The sequence below is a fragment of the Chlorocebus sabaeus genome, chromosome 1, assembly GCF_047675955.1.
Source record: "Chlorocebus sabaeus isolate Y175 chromosome 1, mChlSab1.0.hap1, whole genome shotgun sequence".
NCBI classification, from domain to species: domain Eukaryota; kingdom Metazoa; phylum Chordata; class Mammalia; order Primates; family Cercopithecidae; genus Chlorocebus; species Chlorocebus sabaeus.
This window is the reverse complement of record NC_132904.1, coordinates 18,429,302-18,440,111: the sequence shown is the minus strand read 5'-3', so window position 1 is coordinate 18,440,111 and position 10,810 is coordinate 18,429,302. Positions and strand designations below refer to the sequence as shown.

The 10,810-nt window shown below is 45.6% G+C and overlaps 1 protein-coding gene across 4 annotated transcripts in view; it reads right to left on the bottom strand.

Moving 5' to 3' along the window:
- Positions 1-3,234: 3,234 nt before the first annotated feature.
- Positions 3,235-10,810, bottom strand: part of CKAP5 (cytoskeleton associated protein 5) — a 99,424-nt gene continuing 91,848 nt past the window's right edge. For all 4 annotated transcript variants that reach the window (XM_007999933.3, XM_037999411.2, XM_037999409.2 and 1 more), the window contains exons 41-44: positions 10,406-10,489; positions 10,152-10,311; positions 4,106-4,257; positions 3,235-3,946 (exon numbers count right to left, since the gene is read on the bottom strand). In XM_007999933.3, coding sequence (XP_007998124.2) covers positions 3,704-3,946; positions 4,106-4,257; positions 10,152-10,311; positions 10,406-10,489 — 639 coding nt within the window. In that variant the 3' untranslated portion in view covers positions 3,235-3,703. The remainder of the gene's footprint in view (positions 3,947-4,105; positions 4,258-10,151; positions 10,312-10,405; positions 10,490-10,810) is intronic.

Genomic DNA, 10,810 nt, shown 5'->3' with positions numbered 1-10,810 from the left:
TTTTTTAGTAGAGACGGGGTTTCACCGTGTTAGCCAGGATGGTCTCGATCTCCTGACCTCGTGATCTGCCCGTCTCGGCCTCCCAAAGTGCTGGGATTACAGGCTTGAGCCACCGCGCCCGGCCTGGGCTCATATTCTGGTTCCAACATTAAGAGAGAAAATCATGGTCAAGTCACCTGACCTCCCTGGGCCTCAGTTTCTTCATGCAGTCATCCTGTGGTATCCATGGGGGATAGACTCCAGAACCCACCATGCATACCAAAATCTATAGATGCTCAAATCTCATATATAAAATGGCAGAGTTTATATACAATCTATGCACATCCTCTCATATACTTCATTTTAAAAATTTATTTTTATCTTTTTGAGTTGGAATTTCGCTCTTGTTGCCCAGGCTGGAGTGCAATGGCGCAGTCTCAGCTCACTGCAATCTCTGCCTCTTGGGTTCAAGTGATTCTCCTGCCTCAGCCTCCCGAGTAGCTGGGATTACAGGGGCCCGCCACCATGCCGGGCTAATTTTTGTATTTTTAGTAGAGACAGGGTTTCACCATGTTGGTCAGGCTGGTCTCAAACTCCTGACCTCAGGTTATCCACCCGTCTGGGCCTCCCAAAGTGCTGGCATTACAGGCGTGAGCCACCCTGCCCAGCCTTCCCATATACTTCAAATCATCTCTAGATGACTTATACCCAGTAGAACATAAATGCTATGTAAATAGTTGTTATACTGTATTATTTTAAAATTTGTATTATATTTAATTGTGTTATTATTATTGTTTTCTTTCCCTACAAATATTTTCAATCTGCAGTCGGCTGAATCTGCAGATGCAAAACTCACAGATCTGGAGGGCCACCTGTATATTAAAAGGTATATATAATGACATTACTTGCCTCATACGGTTATGAGGATTAAATGAAAGAACTTACATGGTGTCCTTAGCACAATGCCTAGTGCCTAGTAAGCTCTCTGTGAACTACCACCACTCGTATTCTCACTATTGCCTGGGAACTAGACCGGGCATTGGGCCTAGCTGTTGAAAGTTCCTCTGCTGCTTACCTCCTCCCTCTCTTGGGCCCTGGAAATAGCCCATCAGTGGGGTAGTTGCTTTCTGGAATGTTTCCTCACACAGCAGTTCCCAGCTGGAGCAATTTATTTTTCCAAGAAATGAGACCTCAAATTTAAGTTATGAGTCATAGGCTGGGCGTGGTGGCTCACGCCTATAATCCCACCACTTTGGGAGGCTGAGGCTGGTGGATCATCTGAGATCAGGAGTTGGAGACCAGCCTGGCCAACATGGTGAAACCCTGTCTCTACTAAAAACACAGAAACTAGCCGGGTGTGGTGGTGGGCACCTGTAATCGCAGCTTCCCAGCTTCTTGAGAGGCTGAGGCAGGAGAATTGGTTGAACTCAGGAGGTGGAGGTTGTAGTGAGGAGAGAGGCACGCCACTGCATGCCATCCAGCCTGAGCGACACAGCAAGAATCCCTCTCAAAAAAAAAACAAAACTTCAAAGATACCCTTTCAGAGCACATTCTTCACGGTTACTGTGGGCAGAGGTCACAAGTGTGGGATGGAGCATGGCTCCGTCTTGACAAGTCGCATGCATGAGCTCAGGGAAAGAATGAAGATCAACATCTGCCTTAGGCACAGGATAGTGGAGTGGAGCAGGAAAATCCTGTGGCTACAGTACCTGACCTAGGATCTTCTAACGTGGTTTTCAGGGGAAGGGACCTGAGATAGGGATCTTTAGCACCCTCCCCTTAACATTTTCTTTTCTCCTTTTTCAACACATCAGAAAACAAGTAGGACAGAGTTCCTTGGCCTCATTCTTTGGTTCTGGTTGACTGAAAGGTAGTGAGCTTGCAGGATGTGGCAGCCCAGGGCATCATCTCGATCAAGGGGGAAGGGATTCAGAATTGCCTGTAACATGCAGGACCTGCTTTTTAAACAAGAACACACATTCTTGTAAGTCTATTTTCTTCCAACATAGCAGTCAGTGTTGTAAGCTCTAGGTACTTGGGTTTTTCAAGTCAGCTGTGCTAATTCCAGACCGGAGTACAGCCACTCTTTTTTTTTTTCTCCTCTTTTTTGAGACCGACCGGGTCTCGCTCTGTTGCCCAGGCTGGAGTGCAGTGGAGTGATCATGGCTCACTGCAGCCTTGACCTCCTGGGCTCAGATGATCCTCCCACGTCAGCCTCCCAAGTAGCTGGGACTACAGGCTTGAGCCACTATACCCAGCTAATTTTTTTTTTTTTTGGTAGAGCCATGTTGCCCATGCTGGTCTTGAACTGGGCTCAAGTGATCCACCCACCCCAGCCTCCCAAAATGCTAAGGTTATATGAGTGAGCCACCAGGCCCAGCCTTTGTAGCCATTCTTTCTAAATATGTCTTTCTACTATAGAAGGAAACGCCTCCAAATACCCACTTTGGGTATTTGGGTGAACAAATACCCACTCCCATGTTCCCACTATAAAGGAGAGATAAGTTTAATTTCGGGAGGCTCCAGGGTCACCTGAAAACGATGACTGGAACCTTTACAGGATTAATCTTCCATCAGTCTTTCATTTCTTAGACATCAATTGAGTTGAAGGTGGGCTACAACAGACAAGTTCCTTTGAACTTTACAACTGCCCAAAATCTCCTCCTCAATCCAGAACTTTTTCATCCTGAAGAGTTTTTCTGACTGTGGAGGGAGGTCTTGTGAATTTATTCCAGAGGTGAATACTCAGCTCACTTTCTCATCCTTACTCTGACTGAACGTGAAGCAACTATTAGCCTGGACCAAAAGAGACTCATATAACCAAGCAGGAAACCACTAAGCTGTCCCAAACTCCATGAGTCAAATGAACACAAATCTAGTTGTAGTGTGAGAACCACTGAAGCCCAGCCAATCTCGGCGCAATCTTGTGTGCCTTTGGTCAGCAAAGTGGTAGGATGCCCAAGAGCTCCTTCAAACGACTGGTGATGAGCAGAGGGAAATCATGACCAAAATCTCAAAACAAGGAAGGATGAGATTTTTCTGCTCCCTAGGAGCTGCATGTGGAGAGCAGGAAAGGAGAGTTCCTTCCATTCCAAAGGAATAAAAGACAGCTTCAAGTCTGTGAGCCAAGAAAAAGGGAAGCTCTGTAAGCAGTAATGAACCTTTCCCTAACTGGCTGAATACTCAGCTGGTACCAAAAGAAGTTAAAAAATTGCTGCCCAACACTCCATGATATGGAGCATCTTGGGAGTCAGGTATAGTTAATGCAAACTTTATTTATAAAAGACTCTTAAATTAGTTGTATCATGCCATGCATTCATACAGAATACAGTGACCCTTCAGGGCGACAGAGAAGAGCTCACAAACTGAAAGGAAAACTATTAAAGAGTTTCTAATATTAACTATTAGAAAGCTAGGAAGATTAGGACAATTTTACAAATGAGCAATTGAAAAGGATCTGGGAACTAGACTGAGCAAAGGGGGCAGCTGTTTACAAGTCTGTACACTAAACTCATCCACGGACAGTCTTCTAGAGCAGTGGGACGCTGACGAAGAGAAGCAGAGTATGTACAAGTACTTGTGCCACAACGACTCCTCCCCCAGCTCCACGGCATGATACGTACAACCAGTCTGTATACACTAGGCCTGCTGAGGCCACTTTAAACTATGAGGACTTCTAGTTTAGTAAACTAAAGCTGCAGGGTGCCAGGGGAATGGGGCAGCTTCATTTGCGACTGCTCTTTATTCTCTCCAGTCTTTTTTTCAAGTCGTCTATGTTAGCTGTGGAGGAGGAGGAGGTCACAGTTCCTGAAGAGTGAGTCTGGTTAGAATCCAGGTCTGAATGCTGGTGCTGCTCCCGAGACTCCCGGAGTTGAGAGAGTTTGCTGTGGAGCATGTCTGTGGAAGAGGCAACGGTAGGAACTGCTGGTTTGGAGAGCAAAGAGGTCAAAGGAGGTCGGTCATCTTGCTATTGAGAGAAGGAGAGAGATTGTCTAAGGTCAGGTCAAGATGCAGCTCCAGAACCACATACAGCAAGTCTAAGCTTTACACTTCTCTGTGGGCCAGCCTGCCTCGGACCTGCTTGTGACTACCCTCCCTGAGCTGCACAGAAGAAAAGGAACAGTACCTTTGTGTTGTCCAGACCACATCGCTGTCGGAGGATCTTTAGCCTTTCCAGGTAGACAGATGGCCCCACTTCTTCCCCATTTGTGTTACCTATGGAGGACACTGTGCTTGTGGGTGTGGGCACACATGTGACCTCCATCTGAGGGGAGATGCCTAGAGAGGAAAAGGTAGAAAGAATATTCAGATATCCACATATCCCCCTTCTAAAGTGCCTTGGTTAATCTCCCACCAAAAAGAACAATTAAGAATTTCCTGGGGCTTGAATATTGTTACTATACTTGAAAACTAAAAATTCCACAAGAATCTACCTGGAGTTGGTGATAAGGATGCTCTGAAATATACAATATAAGCTTCTTGAGAACACAAAAAATTGATACAGAAAGGCAGAATGTAAATTGGGTCATCCATCTGCATCCTGGGTTATGCAGGGGATTATACTCCAGTAATCCCAGGGGTGACTTGGGCAATCCAAAAAGCTGAAGCTACTCCTGAGGATACTGTAATTGCCCAACTGAAAAACCAGAGGACCTTAAATGTTTGGAAGAATTAGATTAAGTTTGGACCAATGTCACATAGGAGACACTCATTTGAACCTGTAAAGGAAGCAAGGTGTCCAAGGCTATGGGGTATTCATGGGGAAGAGAAGGAGGTGTCCAACAATTATCTAAAGAGGGCGTAGAACTGGAGTGTCTGTAACCTACCACTAAGATCAATATCTGGCAGGAGAGAGGAAAACCAAAACAAGAAAAAATCCATCACACTTCCTAAATTTCTGAATGAACAATGATACAACGCAGGCCTTTAAAATATTTCACTTGGTATCAATGCAAATGCATTCCACAGGCCCCAAAGGTAAGGTACTGGCAGGAAACACTGCCTTATGGTAAATAGAAAGGTAGAACAGGTTACTCCAGGGAAAAAGGACTCCTTTAATGTAAAGATGAGGACAATCCTCTGAGGGGGTGAAAAATGAATGAAGAACTATGTAAAAGCCAACAATAAGAGATGTTTGAATACTCTAAGGCACAAAATCAATTTAATAATCAGTGGGAATACATGCTTGGGTTGCAAATGTGCTGTTTAGGCCAAAATTATCACACGTCGAACATCCCCAAAAAGGGCTTTGGAACTGAGGATAGAATGCCTGCCCTGATCAAACCATGGTATGTTTACATGTGGCATACTGTTTGACATTTTGCGCACCACACTTTAACTCCTTAGAGGTCTTTTTCATTAAAGACCAGCCGGGGCAACAAAACAAGACCCCGGCCAGGCACAGTGGCTCACGCCTGTAATCCCAGCACTTTGGGAGACCGAGGCAGGTGGATCACTTAGCGGTCAGGGGTTCAAGACCAGCCTGGCCAACATGGTGAAACCCTGTCTCTCAAAAAAATTCAAAAATTAGCTGGGGATGGTGGCTCACACCTGTAATCCCAGCTACTGGGGAGGCCAAGGCAAGAGAATCACTTGAACCCAGGAGGCAGAAGCTGCAGTGAGCCTAGATCGTACCACTGCACTCCAGCCTGGGTGACAGAGACCCTGTCTCAAAAAAACCCCACAAAAACAAAGAGACCCCATCCCAAAAAATAAAAAGACTTGTAAAGTCTTGGAAAGGCGTAATTTAAGGTGTCAAAAACAAGAACTCCTGTTTAAGAGAACAAAATTAACTGAAGCTTCAGCCCAGCAAGATACAGGCTGAGAGTAGATATGATCAGGGTCTGAAAACCACAGAGACATGACATGCTTTGACAGGCAAACACATTCTCAAATGTAAGAGCAGGTGAATGTCACTAAACTCGGAAAGAACTAAGCACAGGACTGATGAGAGGGCACTTTTGCAGTTGGGTCTGTCTTCTCTTGGTTTAAGGCTCATGATAGTTATTTTCTATAACTGAAACCTCCTAAGTCTTCCGTTTGTCTCTAGATCCTGTGAGCAGTAATTCTCAAACAGGGACTTTCTCACTGTGGGGCAGTAACATTTCAGCTTAAACTTGGTTACTGCATTCATTCATATCATTTAACGAATAACATCATGTGGCTTAAGGGCAAGGACACGTTCTGAGAAATGCATTTGTTAGGTAATTTCATAGTTATGCGAACACCTAGTTGGTATAATCTGCCACACATCTAGGCTACAAGCCTGTATAGCTTGTTACTATACTGAATAGTGTAGGTAATTTTAACACAATGTTAAGTATGTATCTAAACATAGAGAGGGTACAATAAGAATGCCGTATAAAAGATAAATGGTACACCTGTATAGGGCATTTACCAGGAATAGAGCTTGCAGGACTGGAAGTTGCTCTGGGTGAGTGAGTGGTGTGTGAAGGTGAAAGCCTGGGACACTACTGTCAACTTTATAAACACTGTACACTTAGGCTACACTAGACTTATACAAAAATAATTGTGCTACGACATTATGACAGCTATGGTATCATCAGGTGATAGGAATTTTTCAGCTCCATTATAATCTTATGGGACTGGCTGGGCATGGTGGCTCACACTTGTAATCCTAGGACTTTGGGAGGCTGAGGCGGGGGGATCACTTGAGACCAGGAAGACCTGGAATTCAAGACCAGCTGGGTCAACATGGTGAAACCCTGTCTCCACTAAAAATACACACAAAAGGCCGGGCGTGGTGGCTCACGCCTGTAATCCTAGCACTTTGGGAGGCCGAGGTGGGTGGATCACGAGGTCAGGAGATCGAGACCACGGTGAAACCCCATCTCTACTAAAAATACAAAAAAATTAGCCGGGCATGTTGGCGGGTGCCTGTAGTCCCAGCTACTTGGGAGGCTGAGGCAGGAGAATGGCGTGAACCCGGGAGGCGGAGCTTACAGTGAGCCGAGATCGCACCACTGCACTCCAGCCTGGGCGACAGAGCAAGACTCTGTCTCAAAAAAAAAAACAAAAAACACAAAAAAATTAGCTGGGTGTGGTGGCATGCAACTGTCCAGCTACTCGGGAGGCCAAGGCAAAAGAATCATTTGAACCTAGGAGACGGAGGTTGCAGTGAGCCGAGATCGTCACTGCACTCCAGCCTGCATGACAGAGTGAGACCCTGTCTCAAATAAATAATCTTATAGGACCACCATCATATATGCAGTCCATCATTGGCCAAAATATTGATATGCATGACTAGACACAGATGCTGAACAATTAACCTAATAAATACTACATTATGTAGTATGTTAGAGGTGTAAGTGCTATGGTGGGGTGAGGGATAGGTTGCAAGTTTTAAACAATAAGGTTTTACTGGCCAGGCACGGTGGCTCATGCCTGTAATCCCAGTACTTTGGGAGGCCAAGACGGGCAGATCAACTGAGGTCAGGAGTTGGAGACCAGTCTGGCCAATATGGTGAAACCCTGCCTCTACTAAAACTACAAAACTTAGCTGGGCATGGAGGTGCATGTCTATAATCCCAGCTACTCGGGAGGCTGAGGCAAGAGAATCTCTTAAACCTGGGAGGCGGAGGCTGCAGTGAGCCAAGATCGTGCCACAGCATTCCAGCCTGGGCGAGAGGGCAAGACTCCATCTCAAAAAAAAAAAAACGGTTTTACTAAGATGGTATTTGAACAAAGATGTGAAAAAGGAAAGGGAGCTAGGCAACAAAGCCATCTTAGGAGGAGCATTTATTTGTAAGAAATAGCCAGTGCAAAGGCCCTAAGAAGACGCATGACTGGTGTGTTCCAGAAACAACTGGGGGAGGCCAGGCATGGTGGCTCACACCTGAAATCCCAGAACTTTGGGAGGCCGAGGTGGGTAGATCACTTGAGCCCAGGAGTTAGAAAGCAGCCTGGGCAACAAGGAGAAATCCCGTCTCTACAAAAAATACAAAAATTAGCCAGGCATGGTGGCATGCACCTGTAGCTCCAGCCACTCAGGAGGCTGAGGTGGGAGGACTGCTTGAACCCAGTGAGCCATGATCACGCCACTGCACTCCAGCCTGAGTGAGAGAGCGAGACCCTGACTCAAAAAGAAATAAGGGGGCTGGTGGGGCTGGAGTGAAACAACAGGAAGAGGACTAGGGGATGAGGTACTAGAGGCACTGTCAGGTCCTATAAACACAGGACCTCAGAGACCTTTAAAGGACCTTTTGCTTTTGCTGAGTGAAAGGGAGAGCCTCTGGAAAATGTTTCATTAGAGTCATTTTGATGCTATGTGTAGGAAAGAATAGAGGGAGGCAGGGTGGAAGCAGGGAGATCAAGTAGGAAGATAGGACAATAACACAGATGAGAGAGAACACACCACGCCAAGGTGGTAGCAGTGAAGGTGAGGAGAAGTGTGGATGAATTCTGCATATGGTTTGCAGGTAGAGTCAAAATAATTTCCTGACAGAAGAGAAGACTCAAAAGCTTTAGATCTGAACAAACTCGAAGGATAAAGTTGATGTCAACCAAGATAGAGAAGAATGTAAATGGATCGGCTGGGTGCGATGGCTCACGCCTGTAATCCCAGCACTTTGGGAGGCCAAGGTGGGCGGATCACGAGGTCAGGAGATTGAGACCAGCCTGGCCAACACGGTGAAACCGTCTCTACTAAAAACACAAAAAATTAGCTGGGCGTGGTGGCAGGTGCCTGTAGTCCCAGCTACTTGGGAGGCTAAGGCAGGAGAATTGCTTAAACCCGGGAGGCGGAGGTTGTAGTGAGCCTAGATCGCACCACTGCACTCCAGCCCGGGCAACAGAACGAGACTGTCTCAAAACAAAACAAAACAAAAACAACAAAACAAAACAAAAGTAAATGGATCAGGCTTACAGGATGATCAGGACTTTAGTTTTTTTTGTTGTTTGCTTTTGAGACTGGCCAACATGGCGAAACCCCATCTCCATCAAAAATACACACATTAGCTGGGTGTGGTGGCACCTGCCTGTGGTCCCAGCTACTCAATAGACTGAGGCAGGAGAATCACTTGAACCTGGGAGGCGGAGGTTGCAGTGAGCCAAGATTACACCACTGCACCCCAGCCTGCTGGGCGACAGAGTAAGACTCTGTCTCAAAAAAAAAAAAAAAAGAAACAATGTCTATTTGAAACCCAGGTGGAGATATCATGTAGGATATAGCAGTTTGGAAATCAGGAAGGAGGTCTAAGCTGGAGATTTAAATGTTATTTAAAGTGGTGAAGTAGATGAATTCATTAAGGAAATAAGAGAAAGAGAGAAGACAACCATAGACTGAACCCTGGGGGATGTCCACATTAAAAGGTCAGAGTGAGGCTGGGCGTGGTGGCTCATGCCTATAATCTCAGCACTCTGGGAGGCCAAGGCAGGCAGATTACCTGAGGTCGGGAGTTCCAGACCAGCCTGACTAACATGGAGAAACCCTGTCTTTTTTTTTTTTTTTTTGAGATGGAGTCTCGCTCTGTCCCCCAGGCTGGAGTGCAGCGGTGTGATCTCGGTTCACTGCAACTTCTGCCTCCTGGGTTCACACCATTCTCCTGCCTCAGCCTCCTGAGTAGTTAGGACTATAGGCGCCCGCCACCACGCCCGGCTAATTTTTGTATTTTTAGTAGAGACGGGGTTTCACCGTGTTAGCCAGGATGGAGAAACCTGTCTTTACTAAAAATACAAAAAATTAGCCGGGCGTGGTGGCGCATGCCTGTAATCTCAGCTACTCGGGAGGCTGAGGCAGGATAATCGCTTGAACCCAAGATTACGCCATTGCACTCCAGCCCGGGCAACAAGAGCGAAACTCCGTCTCAAAAAAAAAAAAAAAAAAAAAGAGGTCAGAGCGAGTGAGCAAGAATCAGTCAAAGGCCAAGAAGGAATAGCCAGTGAGACTGGAGGAAAACAAGACAGCATGGAGAACTGGAAGTGAAGTGAAGAAGCTGTCTCAAGGGCAGGGAACAATTTACCATTGTGAAATACTGATGATGGGTCAATTCAGGTGGCTAAGAATTGACTACTGGATATAGCAATGGGAAGATCATTTGGTGACCATTAAGTATTGACGTTCATGGATATGAATTTAAACCAACCAAAACTTCAGGTTCCTGAGCTAGGAGCTATTTTGAGCTTATTCCTAGAGCTATAAAAGGAAATCATACCTGTTGAAGTGGAAATGCGACCTTTGCCCTCCCTCTCCATCTCAATCACCCGAAGGCCTCTTTCGACATAGCTCTGGAAGAACTGTGAGGAATTTTTCAGAAATGGTTCAATGTCAGCATCTGAGTATTTCTTCTTATATTCATATAACTCTGCTAGCCCCTGGTGAACAGGAAGAGGGAAGAGGTGGGGATGAATGTTAGTGTCCCTTTACCATAAAGCAGACCCCTATTCAGATTAACCCTTTCACTCTCACCTCTTTAGTGTTTTCCTTAGAGCCAATCTTCTTAAAAATCTCAGCTAAGAAATCATTCACTTTGGCCTTTGATGATTTTTCATCCTGAAAAGTTGAAAGACATAAGGAAGAATTGGTTAGACTTGAGTTATTAATTAGGAACTGATGGTTGGATATGAACAGAAAATATCTCAAAATCTGGACCTTATTGGTATGTTCCTACAGATAACAGATGCACCAATGATGCAGGTCTTGCAGCAGAAGCACTAACATTCTGGGTTACTGAATGCCTCCAGTCTCAGATTTCCACCTCAACTTGATGGAGAAGGAACTGACACATTCTTTCCAGGTTGAGTAGAGCTAGCTATTTATCTGGTGACCAATGCCTTAGGCATCTTTCTTGGGGACCAAAAAACACATGGTTAT